This window comes from Hirundo rustica, chromosome W (assembly GCF_015227805.2).
Source record: "Hirundo rustica isolate bHirRus1 chromosome W, bHirRus1.pri.v3, whole genome shotgun sequence".
NCBI classification, from domain to species: domain Eukaryota; kingdom Metazoa; phylum Chordata; class Aves; order Passeriformes; family Hirundinidae; genus Hirundo; species Hirundo rustica.
Genome location: NC_053487.1, coordinates 26,357,139 through 26,382,667, shown reverse-complemented (window position 1 = coordinate 26,382,667; position 25,529 = coordinate 26,357,139). Strand labels below are relative to the sequence as shown.

The 25,529-nt window shown below is 38.3% G+C and overlaps 1 protein-coding gene across 3 annotated transcripts; it reads right to left on the bottom strand.

The window, feature by feature from the left end:
* On the bottom strand, positions 1–24,466 carry LOC120764937 (polyadenylate-binding protein-interacting protein 1-like). 3 transcript variants are annotated; one of them, XM_040089113.2, is made up of 11 exons: positions 24,097–24,447; positions 21,246–21,415; positions 15,259–15,447; positions 11,613–11,725; positions 10,256–10,367; positions 8,021–8,146; positions 6,541–6,647; positions 6,082–6,199; positions 5,900–5,954; positions 5,255–5,348; positions 1–2,674 (listed from the first exon to the last, which is right to left on the bottom strand). In XM_040089113.2, exons 1-11 carry the CDS (start codon positions 24,392–24,394, stop codon positions 2,581–2,583), a joined length of 1,476 nt encoding a protein of 491 aa, XP_039945047.1. In that variant the 5' UTR covers positions 24,395–24,447; the 3' UTR covers positions 1–2,580. The 3 variants fall into 3 exon arrangements, with proteins under 3 accessions (XP_039945047.1, XP_039945049.1, XP_039945050.1); XM_040089116.2 differs by having other exon boundaries at positions 96–2,674; positions 24,292–24,466; XM_040089115.2 differs by lacking the exon at positions 15,259–15,447 and having other exon boundaries at positions 93–2,674; positions 24,097–24,438.
* Between the last annotated feature and the right edge of the window lie 1,063 nt (positions 24,467–25,529).

Here is a 25,529-nt window from a genome sequence, read left to right as displayed (position 1 = left end):
ATGGATTGAGATAATTTACTGAAAGCAAACAGCAATGGAATAAGAAATCCACAGTGACAGCAGCAATATTAATAACAAAAGCATGCAAAGAAAAAAAAAAAAAGTGCTTTACACACAAAAGGTGTTCATCACCTCAACTTAGTTGCATCTGGCCACTGGGACAAAGACAATAAGGTGGACACTCCCTGTAAGTCACAGGTATCAGTTGCGTCCATGTGGCCCCCTGGGACAAAGACAAGATGGCAGGCACTTCCTGCACTTGGCTCTCCCCATCCCTGAGCTTGAGACAATGGAAAACAATTATGGGAAAACCCCCTAAAAGCTAGATCATCCGCACTGCAACAAGTTGCTGCTTCAGACTGCTACACTGGGCTTGCCTCCACTGTTTCACCACTGCTTCAGACCTCTCTGCTGGGCTCCATTCTGCATGGCTCTTGCTTTTCAGAGTTACATCTCAGAGACACATTTGCTGCTTTTCAGAACCACACTCTGGAACTACGTCTCAGAGGAGTGGGAAGGGAATGGGCAGCAGCCGTGTCAGAGGACAAGATGCACAGGGCTGATCCCAGCAACTCCCTCCAATGAAGAGAGGGAGACTGCCATTTCCAGGGCTGTGGTCGCCTTTTCTTCCCCCGACAAGTTACACTCCCCAGCAATGATGTAGGTGATATAGAATAATGACCTAGACATGCCTACATGGCTCTAAACTCCACATCCTCTCTGCAACCAGGACAAATGCATACTTAAATGAAAAAAAGAAATTCTTTTTATTTAAAGCAAAAAAACAAGATATTGAAAGCTATACCAAAGGAAACAAAGCTGGTTTGTCGTGGCGGGCAGTGGTGGTCAGAGTGCCGCGACCTTCCCAGAGAAGTGTCCTTAGAAGGACATCCCAGAGGCAGAGGCACATCTGCTGCCACTGAGTGATTTCAAGCTCTTCACTGAAATCAGCTCTTTGGGGCGATGCTGAAGGAAGAGACGGAGCCTTCGTATGGAGTTCCACAGGAAGCTTTATTCAGCTTCTTCTTCGGAGAGGTCCAGTGATGAAGAGTCAGAGGGAACAGGGGTTTATATGGGAAAGGCAGGGGGCAAGGTAGAACATCAGGGCCAATCATCTGAGGGCTCATGGGAGGAGCAAAGCAGAAGGGCCAACGGGGTATAAAAAATTTACATAGTTGCTGCAAAGCCTGTGGGGGGTAACACACTTTCTCACCATGACAAAGAGAGCTATCTGCCAGGGTTTTTCCCTTAGCAGGATTGCAACAAGCTCGAGCCTAAGGGCTGCTCTCTCTCTCCAGGAGAGTGTGTTTATATTATTGTCTGGCTTAACAGCCTCCACACTGGTTAATATTTTTTTCTAAAACTTCAACTTAAATGAGTATGTTAAATACCCAGAGAACAGTCAGTACTCACTGTATTAGCAGATACACAAGTCATTTCACCAAATGAGTAAAAATTATTTACATGCATATTTATAACGCATGTTCTTTTCAATAGCCTTTTGGGAAATATTTCCCCTTTGCTTTTGATAAGGGGTTCTACTCACTCTAACCAGTAACAGGTAATAGGAAGAAATACAACTGAATTTGGCAACAACTACAATGATATATCCTAGGAAGAGTAACATGATTATATGGGTTCAAAAAACTAGCAGTTGACTTCAGAATATCAGCATTTATGAAATATGAGTTTACTCAAAATACAAAATTAAACTATATAAAATAATTAGAATAATGGAGAAAGTGACAAGGATTTATGAGAGATTAGACATGTTAGATAGTTTCAAAAAATATATCAAGCACTGCATATGCTCCTGGAGAAGCATGGGTTAAAACATAAATATACTCATGTAGTCTTGAAGAACACAGCAAATTATGGGATAGTTTTTACTTGTGAAAATAAGCCTACTTGAACCAAAGGTCTTGAAAGAACCTGATTTCCAAAACACTGCTTGGTTTTTCACATATCAACATGTAACATGTTTATTCTAGGAAAGAGTCCAGACCTCACATATATGTGTTTTGGAAGAGGAAGGAAAAGGAAAAAGAAAACCAAAACTCCCCACAAAAATAACCCTTCACAAACCACTTATCATGATTTCATGATTGTGATTTGCAGAAAAAAACCCAAAAAAGTAATTGATCATGTGCTCTTTAGTCAGAAAAAAAAATTAAATACCAGATCTTGTATATGGTAAAAAGGATATGTCCTAGTGCATACTAAACCAAGCAAGCAATTGAAATTGATTTATTCTTCCTTATTCCCCCCCCAAAGATAATCCTATGGGACAGCTCCCCATTAAATTTTCATTTCCATTATGACACTTTTAAAATCAATTTTATTGCAGCCAAACACTGTTCATATACCTGTCCATAAAATAAATTGTGATATATACACAACACTCAGTTACAGAGCATAAGTTTACAACTTTTGGCAGATACTGTTTAACAAAATGGAAATTGAGTAACTTGAGTACTTGGAGAAAGTGAACTTTCTTATTTTGGTACAAATGTTTTTTGCCTCCCTGTACTCTAACCAGACCTAAACTGGTTTAATAAACTAACATTATTGTGTAACATCTCACTGTTTTCTCTTACGTTCTGATTCTAGACAGAATTTTTCATATGCTTCTTCAATTTCTGGATCCATCTTGTTATCAAGGTCATTAAAATACCTAAAAAAACAAAAACAACCCCCCCCACCAAAATTGTTAAGTTTATGTACAGATTTTCAGAAACAGTATATAGGTGAAATATTTACATAGATGTCAAGGATAAAACAGAGCTTATGGGCCCTAGGAAAACAAACAGAAATCCCAAAGCAGCACAGATATGTAATTACTACAGTGTTTGTCACCATTTTAGATCATTTTAGGCTGTCTGCAGGTTAAAAGACAGAAATATTTCCAAGATGACAGAAAAATGCAATAATGTAATACAAGCTTTCAAAAATGTAATCACACATTTGCACAGATGCATTTACAGAAAATATTATAAGCATTATATTAGCAAAAGTTTAGTTGGTTAACATCCCAGTTCAAATACTGTGTTAACTCTCTTGGTTGCACACTAGTCAGAAAAATATATTTATATAGAAAACCTGTATTCTTATTTGCTGATATATGAAAGCTTCACCTCCCTTTTGTATCTGCATTATATTACCCTCTATTACATGTTAACCAGTCTTTTGGAAAAGATCTGTCTCATTTAGGTCACAGAAAAGACTGTATCCCATTAATGATAATCAGTATTTTGCAGAGTGGAGACTAACAGTTTCAAAAAAATCTAGATGGGAAGTGATAGGGATCACTTAACAGCTTTTTTTTCTCCTCAGTTACTGAGAAGTAACTTGAGTGTTCCTTGATTTCTCTAGGTCCAACTGGAGTTGTCATCACCATAAACTAGGACAACAGAGTTGTATCTTGAACATGACAGTGTATATAATTCTAAACAGCCTTAAAAGAAATCAGCACTATTGACTCATAAAGGGTGCATTAGTTTTAGGTGCAGTTTATTACCTTCTGTGCTTTAGTCCCAAACAAGGGAATCAGCATGCGCATTAAAGCAGATAAGATATTTATTTTGTTTGTTCTTCCTTTCCTGTAGAAGTGTAGACTTGAAAAGAAACTCAGGAACCCTTCTCCCTGATGTCAGTCATGAGAAATAGCTGATAGAGGATCAGGATAGATTTGTCTAAGCTTTTCTTAAGCTTTTAAAGAAAGTTCCACAGTCACCTTGCATGATTGACTCAGTTTTTCACATGCCACTTTTCAGATTTGCTGTGTTTAACTGCTGTCTGTATTCATTTTGCATTTAAGTTGTTCTAAACACAACAGTTCACAAGGGTAGTTTTTTCCACAGTATGATCTTGTTGATTTCTGATGACATCACTAATTTATCTTCCAAAGTTCCAGTAACTCCCCTCAGCTAGGTGCCATCTAAAAGTTTTCTAATTTACTAACAAAAACACTGATCCAGACCAGCACTCTTATCACACATAAACACAACACTGAAAATGCTTTTGAGTATCAAATAATGATCTGAAAGTCCTCCTTCAACCAGTACAGAGCTCAGACCAATCTATTTTAGACTGTATTTCTTTCACTAATTTCCTATCAAATTCTTATAAACTGGTGTCAGAAGGTGAGACTATATTTCGATCTACTGCTTCCCCTTTTACCACTGAGAGAATACTATTTATCCTGAAGAGTAAACCTTAACAACATTCTCCCTTTGAAAGTGTCCTAGGGTAACTTTATGATGCTTGTATCCCCAATAGTCTGTTCTGTTTGTGCTGTATATTGAGTCCTGTGCCTTTAAGACTGGTTCTAAGAGCAAGGAGAAGCGCGGAGTTTGTTTTGAGAAAACTGCCTGACTCCTCCACATTCTTCTCCAGATGGGGTGTTCAGCAGAGGCTTGGAGAGACTGCAGGACAGAGATTTTTTTTGCTTTTAGTTAGTTTCAGCTAGCTAGGGCAGAGAAGTTCCCTGGACTGTTTTTTTCCCTTCTTGGAACTGTTTAAACCTGCTCTGGACAGAAAACCCAGGGGAGCACTGGGGGCTGCACCTGCTGCACCGGGGCCTGGACCTCGGCATTTTCCAGCAACGCCGGAGGGACTGGGACTGAGGAGAGTCTGAGAGAGAGCCCAGCTACATCCACGGCAAGAACTTTCTCAATTTGCCATCTCACTTCAGAAGGAGAGGTTTTATTGTTTCATATTATTCATTCTTTATACTTGTATGCACTTCATTTGTTTAGTAAAATAGCTTTTTCCACTTTTCTCCAAAGAGGTTTTTTTTCGGACTGGTTGGAGGGAGGGGCCACTTGGGTTTGCTTCCCAGAGGGATCCTATACAGGGGTTTTCTCCCAAATTTGTCCCCAAACCAGGACACTGAAAATTTTGTAATTATCTCCAGCTTCAGGTTGTCTCACTACCAACACCTGAAGGTATGATGCATTATTTTGCTTGCAATTTTTTTTCTAAAATGTAGAAGAGAGTATGTTTGCACATGTGCAAAAATATATGAAGTTTAATTGCCCTACTCAGTTGGATAAATATAAAATGTTTCAAACTTGTGTGATTACAAATCAACTTACACCTGAACAAACACATAATTTCCATTGTAAAACTAAATAATAATTATTAATTTCATTTTTTTACAAGATTGGATTCCTAAATTTGCAGTAAAAATAACTAGTGTTAAAAAAAACCCCAAAACCACCCCACAAAAACTATCACTCAAAAACAAACATACTGATCTCCAGGTCCTGATAAAGCCATGCCATTTTCTTCATAATCTGGAAACAAATCTTCTCTTTCAAGCAGTTCTTGGTATTTTTCTTGGTAATCTGCCATAGTAAAAATGAGACCCAGTAATATATTAGTCCTCTAAATTAATGTACATCTATACAGTTTGAAAATAGCCTATTTAATGAAACCATAAATGGCATGAAACATTATCGCAAAAACTCCCACTACAGTGTTTTCTCAGGACATGAATCAAGCTCCAAGAATGATACCTACCTTCCCAAAGAAACAAAGGTAGTCACAGTTGTCTTTACCTCAAATGATGTTGTGCCATGTTGTGCTCAGATTATAGGAAAAAAAGAAACAAACCCTTTTGCTACTAACAATGGACAAACAAAAGACCTGTGGAAACCAAGTGCTGAGGACTAGGGCACAAATTCTTCTGAACTATATGAACTCAACTGCACATTCTCCATTTCAAACATTTACCTTCTTTTAACACTGAATAAGGCATGTTACACAAAGGCAGGAGTTCAGCTATAATTTTGTCTGTTAAGTTGTATAAGTTTCAGATATTTTAAGAAGAACTTTCTATGTACTTCAACAGGACATAATTGCAACTTTTTAAAGACTGAGAAAACAGGGGACATACCCGGATCCGCTGCAGTGAAAGGAACGCCATCAGAAGTGTAAAATGTTGGTTCATTCTAAGAATAAAGTTATACAGTAAGTTATATGAGTTCAGAGACAGATGTTTGTAGCTTTTAGCAATGTGATTGTCTATGAATCAAATCCATATTAAACTAAGGAACTGAAATACCAGTACATTCTTACCATAAAATAGTTAGGGTCATTTTCAGGAGTAGCTTTTGTATGTGGAGAAGTTTCATGAACCCTACCCCAGTTACTTGATCGCAGTTCAACTACTTTCAGAAGCATGTGTTTCACATCTCTGAAATAAACAAAAGCAGCACAAAAGTTAGAATGATTTGTGCAAAACAATAATTGGCCTTATGGTTGGCTAATGGGGGAGGTGAGGGGAAGGACTTAAACCATACAAACAGAAAACACAAACAGAAAACAAGCATACACAACCATCTCATTAAGTGGAACATTAATCTCTAGTAAAAAATAAAAAACAGAACAAAACCAAAACTGAAAGAACTCCCCCCACAATTGCTACATGAAAGTGACCAACATATCACCTTACTTTTTGTAAATGAAGGTTTAAGATTTTTAAGATGTTCTGTTTAATATAAAAGCAAAATTCTGCAAATAAATTTATCTTCTCACCTGCTACAGTTTGCATCCAACACAACATTTTCAATTCTCTGAATCATTTCCTCCATAACATTCTTTCCTTTTTCTTTCCAGGCATCTTCTAAAACTGAGCCTGTCAACTAAAGACAAGGTATTAGGTTTTGTTGGTTTTTTTTTTGCTTAGTATTTTTTTTCTCTTTTAAAGTGAATTATAAAAGTTAAGGAAACTGTCAACAGAAGAGTTTCTTTAACAATCCATAGCACTTAGATGCATTATGTGACTACTTGAGGGTTGAAAGTCCCAATCTTCAACATCTTTTTGTTGAATGGATTAATGACCACATAAATAGTTTATTTTAGACTACACTCAGTATGGTAACTGTGTCCAATATTGTCTAGAATTTCACAGCCACTTCCCTAATTTCAGTCTTGAAATGTGGTTTTGAAACAACTCTCCAGTGATTTAATTACACTGCAAAACAGTCACATTACAACAAAATGCATTTTTAAATATTGCAGTGATTTCTTGTAAAAAAGCATTACATTTCATCATCTTTCTGAGATTGTGTATCATTGGGACATGGAGATTGCATTTGACCATACTGTTACTTGTGTCACATCAACACAAAAATATTGCAACATTCTGAATCCTGCTGAAAGGACTAACAGCATTTGTCAGATCTTAATCACTTTAAATACATGCTATTAAAAAAGAGACCATATTTTTGCAGATGATGTCACGGGCTTACCTGATAATAACAATAGGCTAGTAAGCTTTAGAAAGACTTCAGTCAACATACCTAGAATCAGATATGCCACAGAATTTCACCTGGGTATGTATAAAGAGGAGCCAAGAATTATCTGACCAAGCCAACTTGAGTTTTAATACATAAAATCTGTGAGAGTGAAGCTGTTGCTGAGAGAGTGTTAGCAGCAGACAGTCTAGAACTGCTATGGATGAAAGCCTTTTCTGTTAAGAACAGGTACTTAATTCATTGTCCAATAATTGCACAGTAGGAGAAAAGAGTTAAAGTACAAAAAAATAATTTTGCCACGATGGTCAAACTTAACAGCAGTTCCTAATCTACTCAGCATAAATGCTACATGATCTAAAAATGCTTGGAATGGTGTCTGATGATACAAAGGAATAAAATGCAAAGATAAAAGCAAGCACTTGTTTCACATTCCCAGTTTTCTGCTGAAGTCCTGCATTGATCCTAGGTCATTAGATAACAACTCTAAGAAGGTTTAATTAAAAATAAATATACTGCAAAGCAAATAAGTGAGAAGTCTGTATCTACCACTATATTAAAGGGAAAGGACAACAGGAGACATCTATTGCTTCAGTAGTTAATCCAATGTTTCATGAGGTAGCCCAGTCTAGCTACAGATACACTTCAACATTTGTAGATACTTGGAGCTTCCCTCTTCATTCAGGACTATGATAATATACTAAAAAAATTTAAAAAAAACTATTTTTTTTCTTTTTCTTTTTTTAAAACTACTGCCTCACCTTCAGCAGTTTCACCGCACACATCAAATTATTATCCACAGGGTTAGAGAAGAGCACATTTAGTAATTCCCAAAGGCCTTCTTGAAGAATTTCTGCTCGTGTGACCTGCCCCTTTGTTCCTTTAATCTGCAAGATATATTTTAAAAAAGGAAAACCCAACTACATTTAAAAGACTTAAATTTTAGAAATTAATTTAGTCACATTTTCTCTCTCAGATGCTGTATGATTTGGTTTGTGAGTAACATAGTTGAGCTCTTCAGTTGAAAGAACATGTCAAATACCGTAACTATTTCTAGAATATAGAGTAGTATCCTGCAATTCTAACATACATAACAGTGCCTGCCTAGCACTTTTTCTTTGCTAATAAATTGCTAAGAAAAGCTGCAAAATGCCTGGCAAGTGATACACTGTTGTAGTGCATTAATTTGGTTTCTATTGTATTTCATTTTTATATTGGGTTTTGTAATGTTTCTTCTGTATCCCCTGTTCCCTTGGAAAATGTATCACGTGGTTTGTCCCTGCTCAGCCCTGCCCATCCTTCCACACTGGAATGTAACACAACTCTGTTCTACATCCACCTTGTTCCTGATTGGATAGAGGCTTGTCCCTGCCTCTAGGCCCGTCCCCCCTGGGAAAAAGCCCTGGGACTGCCAGGGATCGCTCTCTCTTGCTCCGGGACCAGGACGGGGACGGGGACCGGACTGAGCTCCAGACTCTGAGGGGGCAGGACCCCAGAATAAAGTCGTGATCCCCCCTGGACAAAGAGCAGATTCTTTCCTTTTGCCATCGACGGATGCCTGCTCTCTCTAAACGAAAAGGTTTACAGCCTCTGGGTAGCTTTAGGGCCCTGAGAAGGAAAATTCCTTCTGGCATGGGCTCTCTCCCTCCCAAGCTAGCCGAGGCTAAAATGGAGCACGGGCTCTGAAGGGAGAGAGCAGCTTCAATCTACATCATCCCAAATTCTCAGAATCCCATGCTGTTTTCTCATCCTACCTTATGCATTCTCTGCAGCTGTAGAGTACCTTACTTCTAGAAGGCATTCTTTATATATTTAAAAATTAGAAAAAAATGCTTTAAAAATAAATGGTACTGCAAACTGGGCAACTTCCTCTCCCCCAAATCCTTTGGAAAGCTTCCTTTTTACTTCTAGTAAGTGAAAATTAGATTTCATGTCAGCAGAACATTTTAGTAGTGTCTGCTTAAATCAAACCTTTGAATTATTTAAATAAAATATATTTTAAGGACACTACAGTAGTCAGTGAGCTTACTGAACTCATGAGTATGAGTCAAAGAATTCTTATCCGTACATACATTTTTTTGTACGTATCAAACAAAAAAGCCAATCTAAATACAAATTTTCATGCTTCATGCGTAAGCCAAGGACTCAACCTTCAGAAGAAATATCTTTAAAGGTCTGCATTTTTATTGTTCATTTTGAAGATTCCCATGCCTTCCTCAAGCATTTGATAATAGCACCGATTAGTGGCAGAATACTGAATTACATGGGTTATCAATACCTATCTGCTTCTGCTAGGTTGTAACATTTTCTGTGTTGTTTAACTGTAGTAATCTGGTGGGTTTACCAGCCAAAAGAAAATACTAAAGGCTTCATTCCAAAGGTGGTTTGTGGCTGGTTCTTTTTATGTATTCTTACACCTTTTTTTTTAATCTTTATATATTTCTTTTCTGATGATCTTGTCCTTTTTTGTTCATCTGTTTCTCAGACACACATTAAACTGTTCTAAAGTTCTTTTATTTTATTCCACTTTTTCCTTTAAAAAAACAAACTCAACCTGTGGTATTTCTTTATGAGACTAGACGGCCGCTGATGGCAAAAGGAAAGAGTCTGCTCTCTATCTCCGGGTGGGATATAACAGCTTTTATTCTCGAGTCCTGCCCTGCTTGGCTGGAGCCTTCCTGATGGCTCATCGGTGCCCGAGAGCTGAGGCCCCGCCCGTGCTCGGGCTTTTTCCCCAGAGGGCAGGGCCTAGAGGCAGGGACAAGACACTACCCAATCAGGGAGAAGTGGCAGTGGAAGAGTGGAAGAGAGTTGGATTGGTTACAGCTGAGTAAGGAAAAACCACGTGAATCAGATTACAAATCTGATGAAACACAATATAAACCAAATTAATGCATTACAACATCAACCCACACCTCAAATGATATTCCATTTTAGTGTTTACTTAAACACAACAAAAAGTAATGAATATGAATGACATACAACTTTCTTCTTACCTCTAGGTTAAGGTAAAGTTCAGCCAAGAACAACACAAAGGCATGAAATTGTGTTTGAGCAGTCTCATCTCCTTTGGCAGCTTCATCTCTGTTTTCATACTCTGTTTGGCACCTGAAAACATTAAAGCAAAAATTATACTATCTATAGACAATCCAACATATACAACATGCTACTTATTTAATAGAATGCTAAGAACTTATTCACTGCATTAGAACTATTAAATGCTGAATAGTAGGAAGTTTGATTTGTGAAGGAAGTGAGAGGACTTCACAAAGAATGCAGATTTTTGTTCTTCTAGGTGAGCACTGAGATATCTGAGAAAGCAAAACAAAATAAGGCAAATTGCAACATGTAAAAATTAAAAGACAAGTTACACAGTTAGAATATGGCCACAGGAAGTTTAACATGGGCAGAAAAATATCAACAGAAATAAAATAGGTGTACTCTGAAAGATGTTTTCCCCCTTTCAGGGTGCTGCCTACATTGTTTTAGATGCCTTTACATTTATTCGAAAAATTCTTTATCCTACCATTTTAAGTGACAGAAGCAAAATTTAGATATAAATGCAAACAGTGAGGATTAAGATAACATCACCGTGAGGTAATTTTTTAGTATTCAACAACTATGTTAAGTTTATCATGCCTTTACTCCTAAACATAGGTGGACTAAGTGAAATTTTTAAAGTAAGATTCAAGTCTGGAGCTTAGGAAGACAAAAGTCCTCAAAGAAAAAGACCCATTTCTAAAGAATTCTGAAGTATTAAAGTGTACTATTCCTTCAAGTGTCATACAGTAAGATTTAAAAGGAAATATATCCATTTAAAAAATGTTGCATTTTTGTCAACCATGAAGTCTAATCATTATTAAACCTTAATCCCCCAAATTCTGTAGTAACTGAAAATTGAAGAAATTTATCCTTCTGGATTTTATGCTTCATAGATGTAAAGTCGGTTAGCTAACCAAAAAATAAACTTTTCAAAGCAACTCCAGCCAGAAAAGTAATTAAAGAAAAAACACAATGAAATAAGCCCGGGCAAGAGTCAAAGGACAAAGACAGTACATATACATGTATTTAGTATACATTTAAAGTTGACTACCTTTTGAATTTACCCTATAAATTGGTATCAGTACAATATACTCAACTGAAACTAACCTACAGAACTTGGAGTCCTATTTTCATATTAAAAATATAAAAATTTAAAAACATATGTGTTAGATATCTAGTATGTACCTATGCTTTAATAATCCTCAATCTAGATTTCTATGTTAAATATGCACACTATGTTCAAGAGTTACATACAAAAAAGGAAGACAACCTGAGAAAGTAACAGGCTTAAAATGACACACTGATACTGACCTTTGAAGTAACAACTGCCGAAAGCTCCCACTTTGTGAACTAATAGTTAGATGGTGAGATAGATAGTTACACAACCGTGCTCCCATGTAAGAAAAATTTGGGACAGATGTGGCCTTCCAAAATAAAAGTGGAAAAATAATTTATTCATAGCAGTCATAATTAGATTATCAGGAAATATCTTTAAGAGATTTTTGAAAATCTGTCGTTAACAACAGTTGACTAGACAATTGAAGAACAGAAGATTAATAATTACTATTTGTCATGTTAATTTTCCGCTCATAGACACTTTGCTATATGCATTTCAGCACTTTGAAGTTCATTATGCTGATTTTGTGGCTTTAAGAAAACAACCAGCATTGTGCCATTTGTCCTCAATTCTACTTCTCCATTGTGACCTACACCAAAGAGTATCTGAAAGACACTTTCAAACTGTTAATAAAAAAAACAAAACAAAACAAAACCAAGAGTGGACATTAAGACTTTTTTTAAGGACCAAACAGTGTGTTAAAATAAATATATCACCTTCATTCCATCTAAGAGCTATTTATCCCAGATTTTTATTTTTGGCAATAAGGAATACTCAGGGAAAGAGTACAAGAACATGGTAAGTAAAGATAAATACTTTCTCCTGTATATGCTCCAGCAAACTGCAGAATAGCAAACTTCTGATTCAGATATTAAAACTGTATCATTACAGTTAATAGTTCTTGATAAGTCCTTTTTTCTAAAACAAGTCCTGTTACTTTGAATATTTACACTTTTATAATCTAAAAACAGGTGGTAGCAACAAAATTCCACAACATAAGTTATACACTGTCTGAAAAATATTTTGCTTTGAAACTGATACTTGAAAATTCCAAGAGGTGGTAAAAGTAATTTGGAATCCATTAGTGTTTACATTCAATCTCTCTTAGAACTTAAAGCAGAACATTCCCTTATTTTGGCAATTTATTACTGCTCATTTGTTTTGAGCTCTCTTCTAACAAAACTTGAATTTGATATTATTTCTCAGATATAGCTTCAGTGAAAAGAGGCTCTGGTCTAAGTAATTTGATCAGCTCTGCCAAAAAAATACCCCATGGGTACTAAGAATTCATTAAACTTTTCCTTTGGCTTTATCATCTTTGAACATTCCTTTTACATCTATCAGTGCTATAAATGTTTGCATGCTTCTGCTTCTAACACGTTTGAAAAAGCATCTTGCCATTATCATGTCAATGCATTATAGCTACTTACCTTCTACAGGCAGAGGAAAATATGCACTAAACATAACTGTACTATGTGCATTACACTGCTGGAAAGAACCAAGATATCTTTGAAAGATACAACAAATTTAAGTAATTAAGAAAGTCAAATCAACTTTAGTTTCCAGTAAGAGGCATGTGAAATAGCTAACGAGCTTTTTGGTGCTTTAGTTCAATCATTTGCTTGGACTAGAAGAGGTGGGCCCCCTTTTTATAAGGCAAAATATGTCACTTAAATTACACTTCTATTTCCTAAGGGAAAAAAAAAAAAAAAAAACCCAAACTCAAAACCAACCTCAACAAAAAAAAAAAAAAGCCACAAACAAAAAACCCTAAAACCACCACAAAACACACAAAACAAACCAACAAAATCCTGCCAAAACAAACCACCACACAGGTCATCTGTATTTTTTTAAACCATTATCTTCCCAATTAGTTGGTCTATATTTGTGGTTACATCAAATACTGAAACAATGCTTTTTGGGGTATTCTGACCTGGCATAGCACACAGAGACAAAAATAAATAAATAAATAGATAAATAAATAAATGTCTTACTAACCAATCATTATAGCACAATGATGTATTCCCTGAATTATCGTTGCTTTGTAATCCCAGTTTATCTCCAACTCCAAAAAAGTTAAAATCTAAGCATGAAGAATAGCCTACCAATACATATCTTGAGAAATTTTACTTGCTGTAACAGCAACAGTGCACCATACTAACTACACAATAGTCAAGATTCTTAAGCTATGAAGTCAGAGTGTTCAGCTTTTGGAAAACAAACTAACTGGCACTTCACTCTATCAAGACATAAATGGATTAGGAAGAACAGGGGGAAGTATATAATTAAGTCTTACAGACAGGCTAAGATACCTGAGGCCCAGATGAAGGGAAGATTGTACAGGATTTTGGTTTCTTTTATTTTAGCCTTTTTTCCTTCACAAACCTAGCATCTGTAGATCTGCTCAAATATCACTGATGCAGATGCTTATAAACACACTTCAGCATATTTAAATTAAGTTTTGAGATAAACCAGGACAAGTAAAAACAAATACTTGAGTAGAAGCTCAAGGTAGAAGAACAAGCATAGTTGACTGACACTGTCATATCCTGACATACAATGAAGCTGAAATCATGTGCTTTTGGATACTAGGACAGCATTTTGCACTGAGCTAAGTTTTATTTTTCAGAAAAATTGTTATCTTTCAGACTGATAACACTCAATGCTTTTCAGTTAAGAAAGGCACATCCAACCCTAACATTGGACTTGTTTTAAATAGGGGGAGAGAAAGAGGCAACATTAAAATACTTATATTAAACAAGAGTCAATTTATTAAACATCTATGAAGTTTCTTCAAATAGTTATATGGAATATTTTCATCTTTTATTAACTTTTCTCCATGTGTCCAAACAAAGGATGAAAAAATTATGCTGCCAAACACAGCACAAGTAATCTTAATGTCTAACTAAACTGTTCGGAATTAAATGTGTATCAATTCTGTATTATAGTAAGAAACTTAAGACTACAGTTCTTAAGACTATACAATGTGTCACAATCATGCAGGTTCTACATACCCCAGATTATTTCACATTAAAAAAACCTGCAAGTATCTGCACTTAAAAGGTGCATAAAGTTTACATTCTTCAATGTAGAATTTGAAAGCAACTCAGGATAATGGGAGATACCTAATGTCAGAAATAGCAAGCAGAAGTGTGACTTCATTTTCTGCAGCAAGCCCAGAAGACAGTAGCAGCAGCTCATTTGCTAAGCAACACAGATGAAGCTGTTTTTTCCAATGGCTCCCCCAATTAGTACAGAGTTCAGCTCAAGGTCTCTGTCCTCATTTCCACGACCATCAATGGGACTAGACCTGGTTACCAGCAGATTAGCTTTCCTTTTTTCTAATTATGATGTTCTGAAATGGTCATAATATCAAATGAAGAACCAAGCCTGTCAGTAAAAAGAGCATTTCCCAAAATTGGTATATTTTTTTTTAAATACAAAAGAACAATATATATCTATTATGAAGAATATTTTTGTAGGATAGAATAAAAATGTGTAACTGACAGTCTCTGCTATGTAAATCCAGCAATTCAAATATAAGTTCTTTAATGAACTGCTGTAATTTCAACCCAAGTATGTGACCTGAGAGATTCAAATACACAACAAAGGAAACAGTAAATTAGGGAAATTTATCAACCAGCCAAGTATATCTCACTTGAGCTATCATTACAGTTTATTGATAAAAATCTTTCCCTATAAATTTCAGTCTAAAAAGAAAAATTCAAACCATTAAAATACTATGTAGGCACAATGATATAACAAATAATACTAGCATGCACATCTTGCACACTAGGTAACAGAGGCATAACATCCATGTTAAGACAATACACAGGCTACCTGTTGATATATGAGTTCAACAACTTCTTGCAAAGTTTCATCTGCAGTGACCCAGCCATTCACTGTTTCGGCAAACTGCTCTATTTCAGTTTCAAAACAACCTGGTTGCTCGGCGAGGTGATTTAGAAAGTCTTGTACATATTCTGCCAAAGTCAGATAGCCATCATATTCATCCTCAAAGGAAGAATCCTATAGCAGTGAAAGAATATACCAGCTATTTAAAAGGAACCTTAAATAAAGTTGTCACACTATCTCCAGAAGTAACCATATAGCCCTTAGTCTTGAGGAACTCCTGATGCTCTGCATACTTGATAGTGATCTTTATTACACATTTCACGTAAACATTTTTAGCAAATAGAGATCTCTGCATCCAAAAACTCTAGTAGTCAAGAACTAGGTAACATGTTTTAATAGAGATTAAGGTCTCCCAGCAAAACACATCAAAAGACAGATTAAAAAGAAATTGGTTTGCCAAGTTGACTGTAAGATTAACTAACAAACTAACACATGAGTATACCTGGTAAGAATAAAATTACCAAACTGAGGCTCAACACTTTTTCCTGATGCACACACAAACTGTGCTATAGCTATATGAACTGCAGAAGAAAAAATAATTAAAAATCGGAAACAAAATACTTTGAGCTTACCTAGACTGCAAAAGTGCTCCAAAATATGCAGGAGGGAGAGAAATTACAGAAATCCAATACAATGTAATGTTCCCATGTATAAAATACAGGCAGGAAATAATGCATACTTTATCAATGCTTATGCTCCTGCTGATGGAACAGAAAGCTGCTCTACTGGGTTTGTGTGGCCAGGTTTTGGTAGCGGGGAGAACTGCAGAGGCAGCTTCTGTGAGAAGCTGCTGGAAGATTCCCCCAAGTCTAGCAGAGCCAATGCTAGCCAGCTCCAGGATAGACTTGCCACTGGTCAAGGCTGGGTCAATCAGAGATGGCAATGATGCCTTGGGGATAACATAGTTAGGAAGGAAAAAAAGGTATTGTGCAGATGTAATTGGGGCCAGAGGAGAGTGGAGTGAGAATATGTGAGAGGAACAACTCTGCAGACACCAAGGTCAGTGCAGAAGGAGGGGCAGGAGGTGCTCCAGGCACTGGAGCTGAGATTCCCCTGCAGCCCACGGTGAAGACCATGGTGAAGCAGCTGTGCCCCTGCAGCCCAGGGAGGGCCACAGGGATAGAGATCCACCTGGAGCTTCTGGAAGAGCCCATGCCAGAGCAGTGGATGCTTGAGAGGAGGCTGTGACCCTGTGAGATGCCTGTGCTGGAGCAGAGTCCTGGCAGGGACCTATGGACCCGTAGAGAGACGAGTCCACACTGGAGCGAGTTTCCTGGTAGGACTTGTGACCCCATGGGGGACTCACTCTGGAGCAGGCTGTGCCTAAAGGACTGACCCCATGGTGGAGCAGTTTGGGGAGAGCTGTTGCCTGTGGGCTGGACTCACACTGGAGAAGTTCATGGAGAACTGTCTGCCATGGGAGGGAACTCCATGCTGGAGCAAGGGAAAGACTAACTCCTCTCCCAGAGCAGTGGCAGGAACAATGGGCAATGAACTGACCATAACCCCCATTCTGGTCTCCCTGTTCCAATGGTAGTGGAGAAGATAGAGCTGGGAAAGGGAGGGAAGGTGTTTTTAAGGTCTTATTTTACTTCTCATTATCCTGCTCTGATTTTTGGTAGTAATAAATTAAATTCATATATCTAATTCAAGCCTATTTTGCTCATGGACAGTATTTGGTCAGTGATCTCTTCCTGGTCCTTTCCTCAATTCATGAACATTTGTTATATTTTCTCCTCCCTGCAGAGGGGAGGGGGAGAGAGGCTTTGGTGGGTGCCTGGCATTCAATCAGGAGCAACCCACTAATTTTGTCCATTCAAAAATGAATGTATGTAACAGTCTCTAAAGTCAGTGCTGTCCTGGATAATTACAATGCTAGTATATGAGAGGAATAGCATAGGAAGCAACATACTTTGTGATGTAACTAGTAATAACACAGTACCAATAATTCCCCTTTTCATAATGTACAAAAGATTGTGAAAAGTATCTCATGAGATCTCAGAAGAGCAAGCAGGAACCTGAAGAGGGAACTGCTAGAGCTGACATAATTAGTGGTTCAAGACATAAGGGTAACATACAAGATATCAGAATTCTCAATTAATCTACTATTTAATGTGAAAAATATTTAAATATATCTACTGTAATGAAAAATCAAGCTAAAAATGATAACCACTTTTTCTTTACTTAGTGGACATATACACTGATAAGGTTTATAATTACATTCTCCCTCTCCCCACCATCCCTCCCCCTTAATGAGGGGATATCCTTTACTTTCTGTCTTCAAAATGCCTCATTATCTTCTCTACTGCAAAGCAACATGGATCTGTGAAAGATAAAAGGTCTGGATACGAACTGTGGAGAAAGACAGATACACATTGCTGAAAATCAAGTATTGGCAATAATTTCACAACCTGTAAAGAATGTGTGGGGGAAAATTCAGATTTTCCAAAATTCTTTAAAGACCCATGTTGTAAGAGTATACAACAAACTAACGAGGGACACATCAATATAACAGAAGAAAAACTAGAAAGGTTTCATATGATGTTTAATTAAGTAGAATATTTGCCCAGTGAATAATACTGAAGACAAAGTTAATGTGGCCCAGTAGAAATAGGAAAAAAAAATGGATTTAAGGAAATGGTGGAAAATCCTTATTATTCATAAGGATAAAGCCTTCACCAACCTGATCCAAGTTGATTTTGCTCTGAGATGGGATCAGACCAGAGGAACTTCAGAGGTCCTTTCCAACCTAAATTATTCTACGATTCTAATGGTTTAGAGCTTATGAAGCCAAAGAATAAAAGATAACAAGCCTCTAACTTGCTAAATATTCTATTTCTCTAAAGGAAATCAAATTTTACTAGACAATTTTAATTAGTTCAGTAAGAGTTTTGTACAACAAACTATTTTGGTCCACAGAACTATGACTATTGTGCAACAACTGCAGCTTAGTCACATCAGCACAACCAACTAGTATCTCCTCAAACAACCTGTTTGAAAACTCTCCAGCCAAGTTGCAAGGGATGCAGCTGCTGTAGCTAGTAAAAGAAGCTGCTCTTTCTGAAAGCCATAAGGTTGTTATGAGATCCTCATTTAGTAGAGAGGAAGGCATAGTCCTCTCATCCTCACCTGATAAAAACTCACTCTCGGAGGAAATGCCCTTGTTCTGCAAGGGACTCCAATCCCATTTGGTATACTGGTGTCCTCATATTCATACTCCTCTTCCCATTTTGTAATTAAAAAGCTAACCACAGAGGGTAAACTCAGCACCACATTCATCTACCTCTACTAATTATGCAGCTTCAAAGGCAGTCTAGGTTTTAGTAATTATGCCAGAGAACAGAACAAATGGGAGAGAAAAAAAATAATAGTTCAAACTTTATTATATGTTGTATATTGCTAAATTAGGAGCACTCAATACTTAAAACCTAATTAGATTTAGTCCAGTAACTTCTAGACATAAACCCCTCATGTTTCTCACTGTCAGATTTTAAACTTTAACAATGGAGATAGAACCACGAACTGTATCAAGTAAGTTTTGGGTTTACATCTTCAGATTATACCTACTCAGCAAGTATACAACAGTTAATGCAAAATTAGGTATAAAGATTGTTACAGGTACAAACCTCATATGACATGAATGGGTGATTTAATTGGCACCTTAATGTTTGACTAAAAGTATAAACCCCACTAGTGAGGCTGCTTAGCCTCCTTTTTGAAATTAGTTGAAGAAAAAAAAAATAGGAGGTAGAGGGGAAATCCCACCTAAGATAATACAAATATCACTCCTAAAACTATTAATTGAAATCATTATGCCCTTCTGATAGAGTAAAAGTCATATTATTCTCATATATTCATGTCAGAAAACAAGTCTGACATTTCCTACTGGCAATCCAAACCTCAATCTAGTCACCAGTTCTATTGCAGATATCCACAAGTTCCAATGGGATGGACAGCTGTATGCAAACAGAATCTCACAGAGATCTTTCCTCCCCAAAGTCCTAGTAAAGTTTTTTCTGAAAAATCTAGTATGCCTTAGATTCTGTAGCCCTTAAAGTAGTTGATAATTTTGAGTATCAGAACAAACTGGAGATTAAATAATCTAACAATCAAATGTTATATGGACACACATAGTAATTACAGTAATGTACAATCAAACAAGGAATCAACCAACATATTATTTCTAAACCAATAAATGTTTAATAAATAGCAAAAAAACCCCATTAATTTTCAGATCTAAAAATATCAGGGAACATTATAAATGAAAGCCAAGTATTACTTGTAAGAAAAACTGAATTTTCTCAAAGCTGCTATGTTTCAAATTTTAAAACCCATGGTGAAAAATCTGTGTAATAGTAGTGTGCTAAATTCCTTATTTCTATTGCAGGTAGACCCAGTTTACAAAATTAATTCAGCTATTAAAGTAAAAAAAAAAAACCACCAAAAAAAACCCCAAAACAAAACAAATAAAAAACCTCCAAAAAACAACAACAAAAACTAACAAACAAAAAAATCCCCAAACTTGGTAATAGTGAAGGACTAAAAAGTCTGAAACATCACTATTCTATCCCTAGTATACTCTGATTAGATTAGGGTTCCTACAACATACTTCCAAATAAATGTTCTAGCTTTTGCTACCATTTTAAGAGTTATTTAGTTATTTTCGTTAACAGATGAGTCACTTGTATTCATAACATATTCCTCCAACATGCCTGTGTGTTTTTGCAAAACAGCTGAAAAGCAACATTGCTGGACTCAAAACTTTGTAATTATACATATGCACACTCATGCCATCCATCGCAAATGGCATTTTTTCTTTATTCATAGAAACCATGTAACATGTACTGGAGCAAAGTAGTATTTTTTCCTCCTAGATTATCCATTCACAGAAGCATGTGTGTACTGGCATTTGTCAGTGGTTGTATATGATTATGGGCTTTTATTATTCAGGATGGTGATTTTATTCAGTAAGCTGGCAAAGCTGGTAACATCTAGATAACATTGATTTTACTGGTGAGGAAAAAACCCTTCAAAATTCCAAACCACCATGTTTAGCATTCAAATCAAGTATTTTTCCCTAAGTTATTCAAAATATATTTGTTTCAGTATAATTGTTTACTATCATTTGATTGTATTTGTAAAAGCAATAGTTTCCACCTGCTTATACCAGTACCAGTTTATCTGCCTGCATAACAAAAAGATATGCCAAGAATTCACATAGATTTTCCCTAGAGTAGAATTACTGTAGAAACAATATGGAAGACATCAAGAGTAGAAAATAAGAAGTATCAACTTTTATTATGTGATGAATGTACAATATGGATTGGAGATTACCCTTAGACTGGCTGTAAATATATTTCATTTTAGGTATTCTGCTAGGAATGAGCCCAATCCTACTTTTTTGCCCTCTGATGATACAATATCCCTGAAGGAATTAAAAGACATGTGATGGTACATAAAGTTAGGCAGTCATGGCAAATCATACCCATGGCACAGTAAATTTAGGAAAGGTAAAGGCTATACTTAGAAAAGCTAAAGTTCAAGTTTTCTCCCACACTTGCTTCAGAAACCCATGCAATCTGAATAAAAGTGCAGCTAAGTTTTTAATGAAAATGCAGTGCAGATGTAACTATAACAGAGGTAGTTGTGAAAAAGAGCTTACGCTGATGTTGGGTGTAATCGATAAGGAATGTAGTTATCTGGAGCAAACTTCAAGCAAAATACTAAAGGCTCTCACAGTATAACATTCACTTATCACAACATTCTGACTGTGTCTCTGGAGATTATCATCCAAATTTTTGAAAACTTGTCAGCAAATGCAGCATTCAAGTTATCTGATACATGAGCACAAGAAACATTTTTAAACTGAACATAAGTAAATTGGCATAAAGGAAGAGAAGACTAACACTCACTGCAAAGTTCTGGTTATATCCTGATGGATAAAACTCAGGTGCTTTAACAGACAACTTTGATGTTACCACAGGAGCCACAGCCACCTGAGATTCAGCCATTTCTGGTCCAGAATCAGGAACTGAAACTTTTTCTTGTGATCCAGATGGAATTCTTGCCTGTTGCAGGTGTTCTGAAAAGTTTTTGATAAATGGTCTTTGTTAATGTTTTTTCTTAGAAACCACTAAAATAGTATGTATTCACACAGAGTACACAAAAAATAATACATCACTTTTTGGACTTTAAATATACTTTTACTTATACTATAAATATACTTTCCTCCAAGCTCAGGAGGGATACATCCCAATAAAGAGGAAGTCAGGCAAAATTGCCAGAAGACACCTGCATGGATGAACAAGGAGCTCCTGGACAAACTCAAATACAAAAAGGAAGCCTACAGAGGGTAGAAGGGACAGATTGCCCAAGCAGCCAGGGATCAGGTTAGGAGAGAAAAAGCCCTGAGAGAATTAAAACTGGCCAGGAACATCAAGGGCAACAAGAAAAGCTTCTCTAGGTATGTCCTACCTGACAAATTTGGTGGCCTTCTACAATGGGGTTACAGCAGTGGTGGATGAGGGAAGAGCATCTAGTATCATCTACCTGGACTTGTGCAAAGCATTTGATGCTGTCCCACGCAAAATCCTTGTCTCTAAACTGCAGACATAGATTTGACAGATGGACCACTCGGTGGATAAAGAACTAGCTGGATGGTCACACTCAAAGAGTTGTGGTCAACGGCTCAATGTCTAAGTGGAGACTGGTGACAACTGACCTTCCCCAGGGGTTGGTACTGGGACCAGTGCTGTTTAACATCTTTGTTGGTGACATGGACAGTGGGATCAAGGGCACCCTCAGCAAGTTTGTTGATGACACAGAGCTGTGTGGTGCAGTCAATATGCTGGAGGGAAGGGATGCCATGCAGAGGGACCTGGAGAGGCTTGAGAGATGCGCTTGTGGGAACCTCATGAAGGTCAACAAGGCCAGGTGCAAGGTCCTGCACCTGGGTTGGGGCAATCTCAAGCACAAGTAGAGGCTGGGCAGAGAATGGGTCGAGAGCAGCTCTGAGGAGTAAGACTTGGAGGTGTTGGTTGACAAGAAGCTCAACATGAGCTGGTAATGTGCATTTGCAGCCCAAAAAGCCAATGCTGTCCTGGGCTATATCAAAAAAGGCATGACCAGCAGGGCGAGGGAGGTGATTCTGCCCCTCTATGCTGCTTTTGTGAGACCACACCTGGAATACTGCATCCAGTTCTGAGACCTCCAACACAACAAAGATATGGACCTGCTGAAGCAAGTCCAGAGGAGGGCCATGAAGATAATCAGAGGGCAGAAGCACCTCTGCTATGGAGACAGGTTGAGAGAGTTGGGATTGTTCAGTCTGGAGAACAGAAGGCTCTGGGGAAACCTTATGGTGGCCTTTTAGTACCTGGTGGGGGCCTACAAAAAAGCCAGAGGGGGACTTTTTACAAGGTCATGGAGTGATAGGATAAGGGGGAATGACTTCAAACTGAAAGAGTAGGTTTAGATTAGATATTAGGAAGAAATTCTTCCCTGTGAGGGTGGTGAGGTCCTGGCACAGGCTGCCCAGAAAAGCTGTGGCTGCCCCATCCCCAGAAGTATTCAAGGCCAGGTTGGATGGGGCTTGGAGCAACCTGGTCTAGTGGAAAGTGTCCTGGCCCATGGCAGGAGGGTGGAACTAAATGGTCTTTAAGGTCCCTTTCAACTCAAACCATTCTATCATCCTATACTTCAAATATATATATATATTTAATATGGATAAAGCTTTCACTTGAGCAAACTCTAGGTACCTTTCTACACGACAGAAAGTGAACACAATCAATGTTCATGTGAAGATGACCAAAAAAAGGGTGAAAGAGAGCCCTCTCTTTCCCCATGAAAACATGTTTTCTAAGAGCTAACCTGAGAAACAAGTAAATTTTCTTATTATATTCTTGCTGCTTTTAGGTTTTTCTCATAGACTTTATATGTAAAGGAAAGACTCTAAAGGTCAGTAAATGAAAGAAATCACTATTTTTTAACATAATCCTTAAAGACACTAAACTATCGTTTTTGTACACAATTTAAAAAAACCAATCCAATGAAACAGTGCCTTTTAAACCACATTTTTCCAAATTCATATTTATAGACTAGCTCCTAAATTTACTGAAAACATAATCTGGATCTACCTGGAAAAGGTAACCAACAAATAATGCTTTATGTTACTGCTGGGATGCTGGGATGGCTTTTTTTTTTTTTTTTTTTTTTTTTTGGCAAACCTTTAGCCCAGAGTTAGAGAATTCTTCTGTAAGGGGAAGAATGAGAACACCTGCAGCCAGATGAACAAATGGCTAAAACACATACATACAGATGTGTCGGCACAGAAAGGGAGGGAGGAACAGACACAGAAACGTTGCAAGCAGGCTACAACGCTACATCATATCTTTACTTGGGCACAGGTCCATAGCCCAGAAACATGACTGCTCATCTAAGGAAAAGTGCAGTTGCCAGGCCCCCTACGCAGCTCATCTCCATGCGGTGGCCTCTAAGCCCCTAGGTGCGTGGGGTGGGAGAAAGTACGTGTCCCCGTGGCTAGGCCGAAGGGAAGTATGCGTGGGAAGCCCCAGGGCTCCACTCTCAGTGGGACGGCGACGTGAATGGGGGTAGGGGGGTGCCGGAGCAGAAAGCGAAGCAGGAGCAGAGCACTGTGCACAAAGGAGGGGAACACAGCGGACTTTAGGGGGCCACTCCTCGATACCTTCCGCACCGGGGGCCTCTGGAAGGGCGGGGAAGGGGCAACTGCACGGCGGCCAGTACCTGCGTTTCCGGTGCTCAGTGGCGCTGTCTTCGGAGGTCGCAACGGTTCCTGCTGCAGCAAGAGGCCGCCCCTTTTATGCTGCTTTTCGGCCGAGACTGAACCATGGAAACCACTACCCCCAAGACAGACCCCACCACCGCTCTCCGACGCGTCCGCGCAGCTAAGAGCAGCGCGACCCCGGCCCCGGCCCGCACCTGGAGCTCGGTCGAAACTATCCGACATACTCGAGTCGGGGTGGCTCAGGCTCTCATGGGAAGGAACCAGCGACTCAATCTCGCTTCCCTGCGGCCCGAGCATTTTACTTTCAGTTTCACCCCCACACACACTGCCACGATGGTCGCGACCCAGGCCGGCTCACAGCGCCCCCTCGCGACCTCTCAACACCCGTCGCCATAGCAACCTCGGTGGCACTGAGGCCTTGCACCACCCGCCGCCGGGAGGGGAGGAGCACGGCCCGTCAGGCGCCATTGTCACCCGCAGGATTGGGTCAGGCGTGGTATTTGTGAGAGTTGTCCCCATCAGCTCGGCTGCTAGGGTTTAATGGCTCTCGCCTGGATGTCGGGCTGCGTAGCCAATCTCACCTGTTCAGAGTCAGCTTCCTCCTCTTCTCCCTCAGCACGGGCTTGACTTCCAACAACAAACAAGTTTGGGGATTGTTTGTCTGACTTGAGACGTTAATTTTGAGGAACTAAGGATTTTTTAGGAAAAGTTAAGATAATAAGTTGCTGAATTAGCTGAAGTAGATAGGTAATCTTTGTTCGCAGTTAACAGAAGCCGGATCTTAGATAAGCTACCCCGGATCTTGTAACTCATTTCTTGTCAGGTTTATGTAGTTGTCCTTGTAATGAAAAACAAAATGTGGTAAATAGGACATAAGATAGCTGCAGATTTCCTGCTTAAAGGACCCATTGAACACAGGAAACTGTAAGTTCTACCAAGGAATCATTTGTCACGAATGCATTGAAAAGGTAGAAAGGTCAGGACGAGGAAGACTCATCTTACTTCCTCATTTTAGGTGACCCCTCTGAGACAGAGAAAATAAAGCAAGGGTGCCTGGCAAGAGCACACGATATTAACAGAGAACTCTTCTTTAAAAGCACCAGTCTGTCACATATTAGTTTCAAGTCCCCCAGCAGATCAATCTTCTCTCTGGCCCCAGTGGACCTCTAAATTCCTCCTTTAGGGCTCGGGTCACCGTTATGCCCACCTGGTACTGATTATCTACGCATTCTTTGGGCCCCAAAACGGAAACATGATATAGGAGATGGCCAAAGGAACAACAGAGCATGCGCAAGGAGACAAGTTGAAAAGTTCAACTCAGAGGATGACTATGTGCTTCATCCCCAAAGACCCCCGACGACCACCGGAGTGATCAATAAGGAGCAGTGCGCAGCCTCAAATAGGTGTGGAACTAATTTTAATACGAAGCGGG

What these genes read in the sequence shown, in the direction of transcription:
- LOC120764937 (XM_040089113.2), bottom strand. Translation starts at nt 24,394, where the DNA reads ATGCTCGGGCCGCAGGGAAGCGAGATTGAGTCGCTGGTTCCTTCCCAT. An exon ending in CGGCAGTTGTTACTTCAAAG is followed by an intron (nt 10,368 to 11,612) that starts GTCAGTATCAGT and finishes TAATGTTTTCAG; the next exon opens with GTGCCAAACAGAGTATGAAA. An exon ending in TTTCACTGCAGCGGATCCGG is followed by an intron (nt 5,349 to 5,899) that starts GTATGTCCCCTG and finishes TTACTATGGCAG; the next exon opens with ATTACCAAGAAAAATACCAA.